At 62.5% G+C, this 16,038-nt stretch overlaps 5 protein-coding genes across 5 annotated transcripts; 1 reads left to right on the top strand and 4 right to left on the bottom strand.

Annotated features, from left to right (window-relative positions):
• Nucleotides 1-102: 102 nt before the first annotated feature.
• CHLRE_17g702400v5 (uncharacterized protein) lies at nucleotides 103-5,368 on the bottom strand. The gene is made up of 10 exons (XM_001691542.3): nucleotides 4,819-5,368; nucleotides 4,514-4,543; nucleotides 4,197-4,277; nucleotides 3,730-3,939; nucleotides 3,457-3,561; nucleotides 2,912-3,031; nucleotides 2,347-2,600; nucleotides 1,900-2,073; nucleotides 1,243-1,699; nucleotides 103-927 (listed from the first exon to the last, which is right to left on the bottom strand). The coding sequence occupies exons 1-10, from the start codon at nucleotides 5,101-5,103 to the stop codon at nucleotides 559-561; spliced, it is 2,085 nt and encodes a 694-aa protein (XP_001691594.1). The 5' UTR covers nucleotides 5,104-5,368; the 3' UTR covers nucleotides 103-558.
• A 100-nt stretch (nucleotides 5,369-5,468) lies between these two features.
• CHLRE_17g702451v5 (uncharacterized protein) lies at nucleotides 5,469-8,460 on the top strand. The gene is made up of 6 exons (XM_001691704.2): nucleotides 5,469-5,740; nucleotides 5,894-6,320; nucleotides 6,506-6,721; nucleotides 6,856-7,245; nucleotides 7,557-7,648; nucleotides 7,867-8,460. The coding sequence occupies exons 1-6, from the start codon at nucleotides 5,547-5,549 to the stop codon at nucleotides 8,303-8,305; spliced, it is 1,758 nt and encodes a 585-aa protein (XP_001691756.2). The 5' UTR covers nucleotides 5,469-5,546; the 3' UTR covers nucleotides 8,306-8,460.
• Nucleotides 8,461-8,466: 6 nt separating this feature from the next.
• CHLRE_17g702500v5 (uncharacterized protein) lies at nucleotides 8,467-12,341 on the bottom strand. Its single transcript, XM_001691541.2, has 6 exons — nucleotides 11,906-12,341; nucleotides 11,676-11,832; nucleotides 11,333-11,430; nucleotides 10,901-10,990; nucleotides 10,142-10,422; nucleotides 8,467-9,761 (listed from the first exon to the last, which is right to left on the bottom strand). The coding sequence occupies exons 1-6, from the start codon at nucleotides 12,260-12,262 to the stop codon at nucleotides 9,668-9,670; spliced, it is 1,077 nt and encodes a 358-aa protein (XP_001691593.1). The 5' UTR covers nucleotides 12,263-12,341; the 3' UTR covers nucleotides 8,467-9,667.
• Nucleotides 12,342-12,436: 95 nt separating this feature from the next.
• CHLRE_17g702550v5 (uncharacterized protein) lies at nucleotides 12,437-13,838 on the bottom strand. The gene is made up of 2 exons (XM_001691540.3): nucleotides 13,409-13,838; nucleotides 12,437-13,124 (listed from the first exon to the last, which is right to left on the bottom strand). Exons 1-2 carry the CDS (start codon nucleotides 13,559-13,561, stop codon nucleotides 13,029-13,031), a joined length of 249 nt encoding a protein of 82 aa, XP_001691592.2. The 5' UTR covers nucleotides 13,562-13,838; the 3' UTR covers nucleotides 12,437-13,028.
• Nucleotides 13,839-13,892: 54 nt separating this feature from the next.
• CHLRE_17g702576v5 (uncharacterized protein) lies at nucleotides 13,893-15,908 on the bottom strand. The gene has a single exon (XM_043071941.1). The coding sequence runs from the start codon at nucleotides 15,763-15,765 to the stop codon at nucleotides 15,421-15,423; it is 345 nt and encodes a 114-aa protein (XP_042914400.1). The 5' UTR covers nucleotides 15,766-15,908; the 3' UTR covers nucleotides 13,893-15,420.
• Nucleotides 15,909-16,038: the final 130 nt, after the last annotated feature.

The raw sequence follows: 16,038 nt of genomic DNA on the forward strand, positions 1-16,038 counted from the left end.
GCGCACATCAGCTGCGCCGCTTGATGGAAGCCGGCTTTCGAGTTGGTGACGTTGTCTGTGTTTCAACACCGGGCGCGGTTGCGTGTTGCAAGGCCCAGCAAGGAACACTTGATGTCGGCTTGGCCATGTCGGCTGCCGATTGCCAGGAATCAGCTCCACATGCAAGGCACAGGAATGCGGCTTGGGGCACCGCGTCGCTCCGCGTCTCCGCATTCGTGTGGTGGCACCAGTGCCGGCACTGCTGATGCTGATGCCCTTGCACTCCGGCCCTGGCCGCGTATGCCCCAAGCTCTGGCCTCTGTGTCACCCGACAAAGCCGTACACCGCTAACCCTACGCCTCCCGCCGCCGACTGCAAGCCCGGTAACAAAGGGCGCCTGCACACGTCAATGACACCCTAAGGACCTTCCGCACACCCTCGCAAACTTCGGCAACATGAGGGCCCGCTACCACGCCGATAACTCGCTACAGCCCATGCCATTACAACCTTTGCCATCTCAAGCACTGGGTGTAGGTACTGGTCGCAGGCCCCACCACAGGCCACGGCGCCCGCGACAGGTTAGGCCAGCGCCCCGCCGCCTCTCCCCGCAGGGACGGCCACATACTCGGGCCGCGCCCATTCCGGCAGCGGGGCCACGAAGCACCACGACTCCCCGGCGCCCGCACTACCTACAGCCGCCTCCACCTCCGTCTCGCCAGCACCGCGCGTTCCTGCCTCTGCACCACCGCCTACCCCGGCCCCCGCCGCTGTCCCCGCCTCTGACTCGGCCGCCGCCGCCGCCGCCGCCGCCACTGCCGCCGCCATGGCGTCCGCACTGGAGGCGTAGCGGGCTGCGTGTAGGTAGAGCGGCTCCAGGTCAATGGGGTAGCCCTCGGGCACCAGGCAGGGGCAGTGCGGGCACAGCGGGTCGGAGCAGCTGCCTGGCACCTGCACACACGAGGAGAGGTGGGGAGGCGGGGAGGAGCGGGTGATGACCAGGTGAGGAGGAGGAGGAGGAGGAGGAGGTGGTGGGAGCGGCAGTGGGATCAACGCGGATGCTTGCTTCCGGTGCAAGCCACGTGGCGGCGCAGGCACGGCCACATGGGGCACGGGAGCTCGGGGTGTGTGTGTATGTGTTTGTACCAGAGTGTGTTCGAGCACCAATCACACGTGTAGTGGCGCACTGTCCAGGAAGGCGAGAAAGGCAATGCACTCAGAAGAGCAGAAGCAGGTCCTCCGTGCCCCCCAGTCACCCCGACTCACCTGGAACTCGGGCTGTGTGTAGAGCTGCAGGTAGCGCTGCGAGGAGGCGGCGATCAACTCCGTGTCAGCGTTCGGCCCAGCGCCGCCGCTTGCGCCCACACCACCCGGCGCGCTAGCTCGCGCCGCCGCCTCGACGTCAGGCTGCTGCTCCTGCAGCTCCTGCTGTTGTTGTTGCTGCTGTTGCTGCTGTTGTTGTTGCTGCTGTTGCTGCTGTTGCTGCTGCTGCTCTACAGCTGCGCCATCGCTGCTACAACGCCGCCGTTTGTTGTGGGGCGGCTCGTGGCTGGGGGCGCTGTCAGCGGCGGCAGCAACCCCACCGGCCTCGGCACCCGCCGCCGCTTCGGGTCTTGGCCTTGCCGCCGCCGGCGCGGGCTGCGATGCTGGCGCCACGTCTGCGGCAGACTCGCTGCTGCCGCTGCCCTCCGCTCCTGTCTCCGACTTCTCCTCCGCAAAACGCCTGTAGTGGTGGGCAGGGCATCTTACACGTATCCAACACACACACAGCCTTGCAGTCCTTTGAAGTGCCAATGCATAGCCAACACGTTCCTGATCGCCGCCTCCCCCAACACGAGTACGGGCCACCTCCGCCCGCACCCGTTCACGTATGCACGGGCAGACACCACAACAGATCCACAAGCCCAACGGGCCGCCCCGCACCTGCGCTGCCCGTTCACGTGCGGGCGGGCGGGGCCTCCCATGCCCCTCCGGAAGAACAGGGGTAAGCCGTAGCTGCCGCCGTACTGCGTGTCGTTCGCGATGGGGTGCCCCACGTGCTGCAGGTGCACACGGATCTGGTGTGTACGGCCGGTCTTGGGTACGGCCTCAACCACACTGCAGTGTGTCGTACGTGGCGGCGGTGGTACGGCAGGTGTGGGTTGCGATGACAGGGCAGGTGTGGGTGAGCAAGTGGGAAGCAGTGTAGGTCAACGATGGTGGCACGACCAGCGGGAGCGCCGGGATGGCGGCTGTGTGCGTGGGTGGGTATGCGAGCGGCGCATGGCACCCACTGGTGGGAGGCACGTAGCATAGGCCTGTTCGCACCCACCTACCCACCCGCACGCCGTGTCTTTCACACACGTACACGACCACACACATGCACCCCACCTGGTCAGCCCGTCAGGCGACACGCTCAGTCGCCGGAAGTGCGTCTCAGCGGGTTTGGCGCTCGCCACCAGAGCCGGCGGCAGAGCCGTGGCGCCGTCAGCCGCCAGGCCGGAGGCGGGCACGGGCGTGGCGTGGTTGGTCTTGGCTTCCCACCCCAGCGGCGTGTCAACCACCATGACGCCTCCGGACAGCGAGGAGGTGTCCGGGAACACGCCCTGCACTCGGGCCACGTAGGCCTTGGCGCAGCCGCGCTCCTGACATGGGGATGGAGGGTTGCAGAGTCAGAGGTGGGGATGGGGGTTTGATGAAGTGAGGCAAGAGCGAGCTTGCGTGGGGTTCCACATCAGCCCGGCACCTTCTCGGTCCTAACCGCCTCGAAAAGCCCTGCCTTAACCCCACTTTCTGATGATACTGGGACTTGTTCATTGTGCCCGGCACATAACCCCACCCCACCCTACCCCACCCCGTTCTCTTGCCTCCTCCACCACCACCACCACCACCACCACCACCACCACCACCACCACCACCACCACCACCACCACCACCACCACCACGCCTCCCTCACCTCCAGCAGCACCCGCATGCGCCCCGCCACTGCGCTGCTGCGCGCCAGCAACAGCACGCCGCTGACCGGCTTGTCCAGGCGGTACGTCGGGTACAGCGGCCACAGGCCCGGGTGCGTGGCCTGCAGCGCGGCGCGGTGGTGTCACAGTGAGGGGTTTGATTTGAAATTAGTCCAGGAAGTGGTGAACGGTAGACAATCTTGGGGGCCAGCAACCAATACCGACGGTGATGCCCGAATGGGGGAGTTGTTGATGTGTCCCGCAGTGTGACGGATGCGGCACGAGTCAGAGCACTAGGCTGGGACGTGGCGGAAGCACACACGAGGCAGAAGCACGCACGCCCCGCAGTCCCCTGACAGTTGTAGCTTGCAGGGGCATCCTTCTGGGTGGTATCCTTCCAGAGGCCAACACGGCTACATGGGGCTTGCTCCCTGCGCAAGGCTCTACACACAGGTCCTTCCCCTTGTGCTTTCCACGCACACACAGTGGATGGCCTCGCCTCCTTTCCCCTCCCACACCTCCCCACCACCACCGTCGCCACGCGCACCTGCACGACGCCCATGACGGTGTTCTTACGGTACTGGCCCACTGTGTGCACGGGCATGCAGGCGGGCTTGTTGACGGCCACGAAGTCGTCAGACACACCTAGAATCTGTTGGTTGAAGAGGGCGTCGGTTTTGCGGGGGCACGGGGTTTGTTCTGGAAGTGTTCACTGTGACACGGGCCCCTTGAGTCCCAAACCGCACCACATTTCCTCCTACCTCCCATCCCACCTCCTTCCACCTCGAGCCCTCACACCTCTCGTCCTCCCACCTCTCACCTCCACATCGCCCTGGAGCACCGGCGGCTCGTGCCTGTGGATGAAGTGCCGGATGCACATGCCCGCACGTAGCGGCTTGCTGGCCGCCCAGCCTCCACCCCCGCCTCCACCCCCACTGCCACGTCCGCCGCCCGGCACCTTGCCCTCCACCCGCAGTCGCCCCGTTGCCACCGCCTGTGTGTAGTAGTCCTCACTCAACATGGGAAACTCCTACGGAAGTGACAACAGGGAGCGGGAAGGGGGTCTCAATCGTGCGTTTCATGTGTTTGTGTGTTTGTGTGTCATATGACGAAGGGATCGGGGGCGGTCCAGAGCTAGCTTGTTTCGGACAAGAGGGCCAGGGAAACGCATGGCATCATGCACACAGTCGAGCCCTTCCCTCGCCCCCTTAACGACACGTAAACACATGCCGTACAGCTGCATGCGAACCACGCGCACACAACGCGCACTCACACTCCTGCCCTTACCTCGGCCATGAGTTGCATGAGCGGGCGGCCGTCCTGTCGCTGCTTCACATAGCACTTGAAGTCAAAATAGTATGGCTTCACCTGTGTGCGTGGTAGTGAGATAGCGGCTCTCTTGATGCTTAGGAATGGCCAGTCGTGAAGACAAGCGGTCAACACCTCCATTAATGGGTTCGACTGAAAGCTGGCTGGATACGGCCTCAACATCAAGGCGTCAAAGCCAGCACAGCCGCAACTGCATCGAGGCGCTAACGCCAGCACCGCCACTGTGATCTGCCGCTGGATGAACGAAAGGCAAAAGCACCGACCAAGCCACTCACCAGCCGCAGCCCTCGCACGAACACGTAGTCCTGTAGCACGAGAGAGTCAGGGATAAATGACGCTCAGCGGAGTGGCGCGGAGTGGTGCGCAAGGATGCGAATTACAATTGAAAGGACAAGCCGGCAGTCGGTGTCCTCAGCGGCGGGTGCGCACGCAGCACCTTGACGCCGTGCAGGCGTTTATACCCCGCAGCTGCGCACATGCACGTGCACGTGCCGGCATGCGCGCCTGTACCACGTCAAGTTATTGGCTGGCTATGCGGACATTCGGTGGTTCCACACCGGCGGCGCCATACCGTACGTACCTCGGGATGCGGCGCCGACGCGGCGTCCTCGATGACGGTGCCTGGCGGCAGCTCCGGCGGCACAAACGACGCACTGGCCGCTTGCACCGCGCCGCCGCCACCGCCCTTGCGACCATCCTTTGAGCCGCAGCCTTTGCGGCCGCCGCCGCCACCACCACCCGGCTGCTTGGCGGGAGTGCGCCCTCGCTGCTCACCGCCGATTGCCGCCCCCGCGGTTCCGGCGTCGGGGGTGGCGCCGCTGCTGCCAACCTCTGGCTCCTTGTCCCCGTCGCGCTCAACTTCCATTGTGTTGCTGTCTAATTCAGCACGGCGCTCCGCGGGAGCGCTCGCCAGTGAGGTCGGCGGCGCTTCAGGCTCGACTTTGGCAAGTATAGTCACGGTTGCTGCTTCCGTTGCCGGCAGTGACGCAACTGTCGTTTTTATTGGGTACTTAACGTGGCAATTGAAGCTAAACAAGGCCTTTCTGAGCGGTTGTGACTGAAGCCTGAACACGTTCAGCCCTGGGCGTGCGAAACTCATTCACCTCACTTTTACAGGTCTATCAGACATCCCTAGGTTAAGCGTACATGCAGCGTGCGCAGTATTTGCATGATGAACAACCGAAATTTTGGATTCAGTCCTTCGGTCACAGCAATCGGGTTAGTTAGCGTATACGAACTGTTAATTGTGACGACAGCAATAACAATAGGAAACTCCCACCTTCAGCACACGCCTTTACCAAGGAATGCATGGCGACGCCTCCCAGTGACGCGTTTATTGCCATATACTCATGTCTGCCGGTCACGCGAAGCACAGGGGCTCTCGCCTGCAGCTGCAAAGCGGCAGCCGCGGCGTGGCAGGCCTACGCTGCACGGCTGACTCGGGACATCTCGGGGGGGCAGGAACAGCTGCCAGTGCCCGTCGACCCGCCACCACACACCAGGTAAAGTCGCGCTCCCTACTTGCCCAACTCACCCACTGTCATCTGTCAACGATTGTCAACATACAAACATTTCCGCCACCAGCTGCTCCGCCGGCTTGGAAGGCGCAGCACCAGTACAGGCTTACGTTCTTGCCTCCCTCGGTGTGTATGCAGCCGAACTGCGCCCCTGCCCCTGGACACCAGATACACCCGCGACAGCGTGCATGGCGCCGCGGCGGTCGGTGACATTCCCAGCGGCCAAGGTGGATGCTGTGCTTCCTGCACATGCTGTCGACAACAACTTGATGACGCTGTCGACCAGAACAGCCTTGGCAAATCTTTACTCGGCGAGGGTAAAGCGCACGCATCTGCGACTGACGCAGCAGCTCCCGCCGCCAAGCGCCCGCGCCGATGCAACAATGACGACAGCAGTAGCAGCCGTGGCGCAACCGGCAGGCGTAGTTGCAGTGGCAGTAGCGGCAGTAGCGAGGAGAGCGATGGAGAGGGGTGGAGCTGCTGCGGGTGTGGCGTGCTCATGCCGGCGGGTGTCCGCGCCTACCAGCCGAACGGGAGGGGCCTGAAGCCCGAGCTGCTTGCACAGGTGCGCAATGTATGCGTACGATTCAGGTCTGGGTCACGTGTCGTGTGCATCGTCTTAGTACCAGTCCCAACATGCGAAGCTAGCGAACTTGGTGCCTCGCCACTCGCGGGGATCATATGAACCTTCCAATACTTGTGGACATACCTTCAAACCTACACAACGGTCATGCACCGTATGCGCTACAGGCGTCCGCTGCTGCCTTCATCCTGGAATGTGGCCCCGCATGCGCATGTCGCCACCCGGCCCAGCCCGCGCACAGCACCCGCGGCGCCATCGCCCTTGTGGATGCAGGGATTGGGGACGACACGGCGACGCCGCCGGGGTGCGTGCTGGGCTGCGCTGCCCGGCTAACGCAACACGGGCTGGCGGCGCGTGTGCGTCTGTCGTGGGTGCCCGGCAAGGTGCGCCCCAACAGGCATCTAGATGCCAGGGCCTTCACGTTCGTTGGGTGTTCTTGCAGGCAGCACGCAGCATTGCGGCACGCGCCCACATACGTTTGTCCTCACTCGCCTGGTATCGTGCGCGTGCTACCCAGGGATGGGCCGCGTTTGCCGCCGAGCCCCTGCCCGCCGGCGCCTTCGTGTGCCGCTATGAAGGGGAGCTGCTGCGCAGCGGGGAGGCGGAGCGGCGGCTACGGCACGTGTACGACTGCAGCAGTAGCAGTCGTTATGGTAGCAGCAGTGGCAGTAGCAGCCGCAGTAGCAGTGGCAGTGGCAGCACGGGCGCTGGCTTCTATAAGGAGGAGGGAGAGGAGGTGGAGCGGAAGGAGGTGGGGCGTGCGACGGATGCCTGCGTCAGAGGGCAAGGCGACCGCGGCGGCGGCGGCGCGGGCCGGCAACGACCGCGGATAGGAGGCGACGGCGGCACGAGAGAAGGTGGCGACAGCGCCGATGGCGCCGGTGCGGGCGAAGGCCATGCGTTGCTGGTGAGCTACATGTGTGTTTTCGGGGACAGTCGGGAGGCACACGGAAAGGGAAGTGAAATACAAGTCACTTCTACATGTTGCGGGCTCATCCTGCCAGTAAATTTGTCGACTCGAATCGAGGCCCCCACTCGTGCATTGCTGGCTGGCAACACTAGGACGTGTGCTGGCTGCCGCCAGACGGCGGTCGGCCGGCGGGGCGAGTGCACACCGCCGCGCACCCGTCTGCACTGGTCCCTGGTCCGTGTGTGTACGCCTTCCGGCGTGGGTTTGGTTCCCCGCCAGCGCCCTCCGTCTGCCCGGCGGTGCCGCAGGTTGTGCGCGAGGTGCTGCCCAGCGGACTGGCCCTGCGGCTCAACATTGATGCCACGCGCCTCGGCAATGTGGCCCGCTTCTTCAACCACAGGTAGGCACGGGACACTTCAACTGATGGGCTTGTACATCCAATGGGGGAACGGTGATCTGGATTCCATGGGGTAGCTGCCTGCGGCTGAAACACACACGTCTGTGTGGCGCGCATTTGTCCTGTTCCATTATAACACACACGTGCATTACTGCCTTGAAAACCGGCGTCACTGACAAGCTCCCTGGTTGGCACCCACACGGCCACACGGCCACACGCAGCTGCGACGGCGGCTGCCTGCTGCCTGTGGTGGTGCGGCGGCGCGGCAGCCTGGTGCCTGGTGTGGGCTTGTTCGCGCGGCGCGACATAAGCGTGGGCGAGGAGCTCACATTCCCTTACGGTGCGCCCAACGCGGGGCCAGGCAGGTCAATACCGCTTGAGGAGCAGCGCCGGGCCACGCCGGTGGCGGATGCAGGTGTTGGTGCTTTTGTTGGAGGAGGTCATGGGGAGGATGTGAACCCTGGAAAGTCACGGGATGAGGCGTCACGGGCGGAGCGCCAGGCGCGAAAGCTACAGGCAGGGCCGGGGCCGGTGCAGGGCGCCACGGGGGTGGGGAGCACAGGCGTGGAAAGGTCGCCAGCCAAGCGCGCCCCAACACCACGGCGCTGCCTGTGTGGCACGAGTGCGTGCCTGGGTTTCATGCCAGCGGACCCAGCATAGGCGATGCAGTGGAGTTGTTAAGAGGTGTTGTTTATCTCACATTTGCGGTGCTGAGGGGTGGTTTGATATTGTTAACAAGTCCGCCAGAAGATGATAAGTATAAAGTATTGCTGTTGCGGCCGTCGTGCAAGGGCAGGCGCGGCTGCAGGACGTCACAACAGAGGATGAGCGGGTTACACCTCCTTGCGGTCGCGTGCCGCCACATCGTTCAGGAAACGGAGGCCGTTCGTCCTCCCGTTCCATTAATTCAACATCACGACCTGTCGTGCTCTATCCCCCCTACAGCCTTGTGAAAGGGTACCGCGTGCAAGGCCATGCGGAGCGCCTGGCCGGATGGCGCACGCATAGCTGCCTCGCCTCGCACACCGAAGCTTGCGGGCACCGTCTTCCGAACCTTGCGGGCACCGTCTTCCAAACCTTGCGGGCACCATCTTATCAACTTTTGCGGGCAGCCTTACTTCCTTACTTCAAAGCACTCTATAGCTCGGCGGCGCACTTGTTCGGGTTGTACTGTGGCACCCAACCCTGAACACACAGCCCTTGTGAAATCCACCCATGCAGAGAAGCTTCGTAAACACCACAACCAGACACCGCAAAACGGCGCTACAGCACAGAAACATAAAACATGTGCCGGCGGTGTTGGGTGCAGCTGATGTCGCAACAACGGCCTCGGTGCAAATCATACGAGTCTGAAGCTAACACACCTTCCAAGTCAATGGGCGGCCGATCAGCACGCCTGTTACGTCACCCTCCCGCCCTCGTGTCACTTGCGCACGGCAAGCAAAAAGCGTCATCCCTAACTGCCACTGTATGAAACGTTCAATGTCGAGCTCACCAAAGCACTTGACCTCTAGTACCGCTGCAAGCACAACCTATCTCAGCTCTCTGCAATGAAGGCACACATTATGCAGCAGACACCGTACCGCTCGGGTCAAAAGTCAAAACTCAAGACTCTCGTCCAGGCCACACTCTTACATTCTCTCTTCGCGTAGAACACTTCAGCCGTGACAGGGGCCAAGGACACCCATATCGCCCGGCCTTCCTGGCAGGTCTACGGCTGGTGCAACCGGAACTGCAGTAGCCGACTCCACAGGCGCTGGTTTCCGGCGTTCACTAAAATACCGGGTACTACAAGCGCCGGGGCGCCATGGACCCGTCCCGCTGCAATCCCCCAGGGTTCTCACTTCCGCCGCCTGCGCGCTCCCTGCCGCTGCTCTGGATGCGCTCGCCCGCCGTCCCTTTCGAGGCACGTCCCCGAAAGGGACGTGCCTCGGGCCCGCGCCACAGCACTGGCAGGCACCCAATGCTGCGCGGGCACACCAGTACAGCGCATGCCGCACACTGCATCACGGGGGGGGGCGTCTAGATGGTCGGGGGCTCGCAGTCCTGCAGCAGCCACAGCCCGTTCAGCTCTTCCGAGTCGGGGTCCGGCTGCACCGCCAGGAAGTGGACGCCCCTGCGGACAAGCGCACATGGTAGGTCGCGACGTCAGCAGGTCAGCAGGCGTACACAGCAGGACAGCTTGTTTTGGAGGCAGCATTCTTGCAACGCCCAAACCTGCTCAGCAGTCAACAGAGTGATATCAGCCACCGGCGCCTGAACAGGTCTCGTTGTGACCCGGAAGCCGGAATCGCACGACCACTGCTGGTCCACAGCCAACTGTGACACAGCTTACAGTCGGCGCCCCAGTTCCCATTCCGCTCCTGCCCATAACCCTACCCCTCCCATCTTCTCGTCAGCAAAATTATGCATGGTGCCCCTCCCCACGTGCCTACCGCAACCCGACACGCCACACTCCCCAGGCCGTGCATCCAGGCAACAAACACGCAAGCTCACTTGACGCCCTGCTTGGCGATCTCCCAGCCCTCCGCCTCGCCGATCGAGTCCTCGTTCGGCCGCCAGCTGCCGTACTTCCACCGCTGGTTAACGCCCGTCTCCAGGATGAGGCACGAGCGCGCCACGTCCGCCTTCACCGCCGCGATCTCCAGACCGTTGGTCCAAGCAGCCAGCGGCAGCGCGCGGCGGCTGAATACCACGACGCCGGGAATGAGGATGTCGGCGGGCAGGTCCGCCAGCCCCACCGTGCCCAGAGTGAAGCCGCTGCCGAAGATCTCGGCCTACGCGGTGGAACCAGCCGGTGGTTATGAGGTTGTCAGGGTGCGGGGCAGCAGCAAGTGCATCATGGGCGTGATGGAGATGACGCAGCGGTGCGTGTGGCTTTACCGCCCCCCATCGAACCCGGCCCTCCATCCGCTAACGCGTGAGGCCTGCCGTCCTGACCGCTATCCATGCCTGATTTTCGCTGGTATTGAACGCCTTCATCCTACTATCCGGCCACCCAGCCGAGATATGCATTCATCCAGCTTCGCGTGCCTGAAGTGCCTAAAGACGCGGCCCGGCCGTGTAACGCTGCACCGCGCTTGCGATAGCGGATTTGCCCTCTCTTGGGTGCCCTTCCAGCCTCCTGTCTTCACCCCCGCTGAAACCGCATGGTGCGTACCACACGCGCACGCCCTGGCGGCGGGTCCATCTCTGCACGAGAAACCCCACGCACAGCCGCAGACTGATCCCGCCTGCGAACCATCGCCCACTCACGTCATCCACGCGCTTGAGCATCTGGAGGAGAGTGCCCAGAGGCAGCTGCACGAATGCCCACTGCTCGCCACGGAGGGCGTCGGGGAGAGCCTGCAGCAGGGAAAGGACACGCCAGAGATTCAGGGTAGGTCGACTGATGTTGGTGCAGCGGGCGAGCGGTCAGGGGAGCACATAGAACGACCGAAGCCGTACTGCGTTCAAGCACGAAACCACAAAAACGCCCCTCAACACGTTTGACTGCCGGGTGCTGGCCCCGCCCGCCACCCGCCCTACACACATTCCAACTCCCCTTCAACCTCTGCCCGACCCAGATCCCGCTGCGCCGGGCGCCGCCGCCTGACAATCCTGCCAGCCCTGAGGCGGCGCCTTCACCGCCGCCGCCCGCCATCCGACCCCTTGCCAAACTCCACATGCTGCGCAATGCGCCCCCACCTCCGGTGGCCCCAGGTCCAGCTGGAACAGCGACTGCGCCTTGTCGCTAAAGCGCGGGTCCTGCTTGTACACCGACTCTAGCCGCTCGTTGATCCAAGCTGCGGCCTCAGGATGGGGATACAAAGCTTGGTCACGGTGGCTGACTTAAGGGACTCACACATCCATACTCAGTGCTCGTATCCAGCATCGTATTGCCACAGCGTAGGAAGGCAGTGACGCACCCCTCGGCAGGACCCACTGCACAAAACCCTCTGCCTGCACTAAGCCGCCCCGGCCCCTCGTCCCGGCGCCAGCACAACCTGCAAACCTCTCCCCTCGTCTCCCCCTCCTCAAACACACTCACACATGACAGTGAAGCAGCGGCGGCTGGGGACGGCCTTGATTTGGCAGTCCGTCAGCGCCTTGGTGATGATGGTTTGCATTTGACTCCTGAAGAACCGGGCCTTCTCTGGCCGCTCAGCACCGGCCTGGGCAAGAATCCGCTCGATGGTGCGCTTGAGCTGCACGCGCGAGGAATTGAGCATGAGCCGAGGTTCTGCAAACAACTCCGGCCTGCACCCCCGGCGTGCTTACCTCTGCGCTGTTGATCTTGCTGTTCGGAAAGTACTCAGAGTACTCAAAATTGCGCTCAGGGTCGCAAATCAGCAGCTCCCAAACCTTCTTTCCGCGCTCATCCAGCAGCGGGCGAGAACAGAAGTCGATCTCCCAGACCGATGATTTGGGCAGCCCTTTAGCTGCGCTCGATGTACTCGGCTGCGTGACTGCCGTGTCGTGCGCTGCCTGTGCAAAGACGACCCGATGCTCGACGCGCCGTCCGGTTTGCTGGACTCGCGCCCTGATGGCACGGAGCCTTGGCTGCAGCTTCACATTTGCCGATGTTGACGGGCGTCCGGCGTGGCCCAGGCCCTGGTTTCCTAGGAGCAGCGACATCTGCCACTCGTGTGACTCTACAACACGCCAAGAGTAGATCCTTTAGCGGTTATGACCACAGAATAACAAACGAATTGACATAATAATCTAGGGCGTCTTCCTAAACGAGGAGCAGTGAAGCCGCTTGCATTGAGCACAGACCCATTCTGAGCCGCTGTCGCGCGCTTCCGGACGCAAAAACAAACGTTACATTGCCCGAATGACAGTCAACCCAAATGCCAAGAGGCTCGTCTGAGCCTCCACTTCAAAACGCCCCCGCCAGGCGCATCCTGCCACGGCATCCCCACCACATTGGCTCTTGCCTCTCTTGCAAACTTGCCGTTTGCCGTCCGCTCCCTTCAGCGGCAAGCACCAACCCCAAGATGCACCCGGCGTACACTGCACGCATCACTGCATAGCACTGCATATCGCGCTCAGGTAGCTCGAGTCTCCGACCGAGTTGACCCCCATCCCCATTCCGCTCTCACCGATCCGGCCCACACGGCCCTCATTAGCTCACAGCTCACCGATTGTCACCGCATTCCTGACTGCGCGGTATAGCTTCTACCTATCGTATCACGGCTGTCTGAAGGGCCCATGCCAGCAAGCCACCAGCACCCAGCTCCGTCTGCACAGAGAATGTCACTCGGCTGCAGGTAAAAGACACCGCGCTGCTCACTTAATGACGTCCCGCAGTCCTTGAATTTGAAGTCAGTGTGCGCGCAAGGCCTCCACGGCGGCAGTGTCAACGCGTGTCGATACACCCGCCTCCGCAACGGTCCTTCCACTACTTGTTGGCCTCCTCGCACGAGTCTAACCAGTCATGGTAAACATCCACGGCGTCCGTCAGCGGCGTGCATCGGCTCTCGTACTTTTGGCTGCACTGCAGGGACGGATATCGTGGGGCAACACCGGAGGCCTCGGTCAAAGTCAACTTTGCAAGCTCACACAGGCGGCACATTCTGGAGCTGTGCAGTACATAGCGTGATCCCGTAGCACTGCTAGAACACGCTACGAGTAGGATGCGATGCAAAGGGTGTTGTGATCCGCGAGCCCCGCCGGCGCAAACCAGTCCGCGTCTTGACCGCCCCCCCCCCCCCCAAAGACGCCCTACACCCCAGGGGTTCTCCTGAACCCCTTCAAGCTACACCTTAGTTTGTCACCAACCTGTGAGCACTTGGCCGTGGCTCGCCCCATATCGCGGTCGAAGTTGATAGATACGGACTTGCTGCTGTTGCAGAAAGGGCACGAGAAAAGCGTGTCCAGCTTCGCGCGGGCCTTCTTCGGTGGAGGTTTGCTGCCTCCCTTGCGCTTGCCCATTACTGCTGCCGCTAAAGCTTCAAACGCTTGAAGCTAAGAATTCGCGAGAATCTCAAAATAAGCGCGCGAACGCGCCTGGGCCTGTTCCGTAGCTAGCGAGCACTTATGTAATAAATTTCCAAAGGATATTGCAAGTACAGCTAAAACAACGCAGCGTGCGCCGAACTAAAATGAATTTGCTCCCGTGATACAGCCTGTGCTCGAGTTCTAATTTAGGGTAGAGGTCACGAAGTATGGGCTTCATATAAGTTGTGCAGCATTTGACTCGCCTATACAGTAGTTGACGGCGCCGGCGTGTTTTACGCCCATGTCGCCAGGTGTCGCCCCCCGAGGTGTCGCCAGACGTCGCCCCCCGTGCAAACCCCCATGCCCCTCCGAAGCTCTGAGGAATCCACCCAACAACTTGCAGCCAACTATCACCACCGTCGAAAGCATATGCGATGGTGACATTGACTCAGCACGTATCGCAGCTGACTTGCTCTCGCCAGTCGAGCACCAGAGTTTTTAGGCAGTAGCAGGAGGCTCCTGTGGTCCTGCCCTCATCAGCGTTCCACCTTCAACACGACCGGCTCGGTAGGTCCTGGGACCTCAGCCGCGAGAGGTAGAGACGCAGTGCAGTGTAAGGCGCCCCTGACACAGCAACAGGTCCCTGGCGTATCTAGCATGCCCAAGTTGTTGCTTTCACGCACGCCACATCGTGAGGTGACGTACGCGCATTGAAAGATGACAGGCGCGCCCAGCAATCCTCCATTGCAGCCACAGCAACTATGCACACGATGTCCATACCTCCTGTGATACATCTTGCGGTGCCTGCATCACCCACAGCTGTTACAGTGTCATATTGATGCCCCGTCCACACTCAGGGAGGTGTATGACACGACTGCCAGAGGGCAATCCCGCCACTTGCGCGCCGGGGCCTACCCCGGTAGCGGGTATGCACGCGACACCACGGATACCCAGGGACAAAATCACGCACGGATACCCACTGCCTTGACTGCCTTGACTACCTTGACTACACCCCATCCTCGCCAGCAGGCTGCTGTGACTGTCCAGCCGACCGGGGGCATCCGAGGCGGAGGGGCATCCAAGGCCCTCTCGCTCTCGCCGCGTTGACGCGTTCCCGCACGAAGCGATCAACACTGCGGCTGGTCTACGGCTAGAACAGGTTGCCTAACAGCTCCTTACATCACGGACCTAGGCCGGACGGCATGATTTGCAATCGGGAACTGCTGCCGCTATCTTCTCTTCCATCCACCAGCCCCGCCCCCATCACTCAACACCACCGCCACCGCCATCACCACCTTGCCGCTTGGGGGGCCTGCGCAGTGCGGCTGGCCATGGTGAGCCCTCCTGAATGCGTGCGGTGATGGGTCTGCTGTTGGCCGCCGCCACAAGATTGCGGTTCCAGTACAGGTGCAGGTAGTGGGTGTGGGCAGACAACGATCCAAACACAGACCGCAGGACCGCATAAACAGACCGCAGGACCGCATAGCAGGTGAATGGGATCCCTGCTTATCGGACCGTTCTGCAGTCATGGCAGACGAGAATGGCATGGACGCGTGATCCCTTCATTCCCTTGTACGGCTTGCACTTCTGGGGCGCCCACTTCTGGGTGTTGCATTGTAACGCACTTGCAGGAGCAATCATTAGCACGTCCGAGGCCGAAAGGCTCAAAACTGCCTCATCTCCCGGACATACCCAGGGCGGTTCGTACAGGCACCGCCCGCCATGTTTCCAGCCACTGTCCCGCTGTCAAGCACAAGCACAGCAGGCAACAAACCCAACAGCAATCAATCCTACCACACACTGTTCCATGTTATGCTCGCCGGCAAAGGCCGCAAACCAGACATCGGCAGGTCTCAACCTGCGCGCCGGCGCCGCTTCTCGGGCGGCGCCGCGCTCTCCTCCTTGACGTGGCCTTGATTGCCTGCCCCCGCCACCACGCACATGCACGCCGCCGCTGCTGGGCCCAGGGCCGCCGCCGCCGCCGCCGCCAAACAATGCGCCGCCGCCCAGCCGCCAGGCCCTGCACCGCTGCTGCCGCTGCCAGACCCTGCACTGCCGCCGCCGCCGCCATCACCGCCACCGCGCACGGCGCAGGGCCGCAGGCTGCGCTCGACCAAGAAACGTGTCCATGGGCACGCACGTGCCGCATGTTTGTTGCAGAGCCGGCGTCGCGGCCCTGCAATACAAGATCCTATCATGGGAGTCCAACTGAATCTGCAGAATCTGGATCCGGGACATGTAGGCCTGGCCCCCCTTGAGCCGGCTAAACCCAAGGCAGGGATACCCACACAGTCCTGCAGCGTTGGCACACTTGGATGTCGCGGGCACGCGAGCCACCAAGCGGAATCACTTCTAGCAGGAAGAGCTGCCCATTATCGAGCAAGCGCCGTCCGCACGCTGCGCACCCCTGTGCACCACTGCACGGCGGCCGGGGCAGTGCCGGCACTGCCCCAGCCGACAATCACCACCTC

Source organism: Chlamydomonas reinhardtii, chromosome 17, assembly GCF_000002595.2.
Source record: "Chlamydomonas reinhardtii strain CC-503 cw92 mt+ chromosome 17, whole genome shotgun sequence".
NCBI lineage: Eukaryota > Viridiplantae > Chlorophyta > Chlorophyceae > Chlamydomonadales > Chlamydomonadaceae > Chlamydomonas > Chlamydomonas reinhardtii.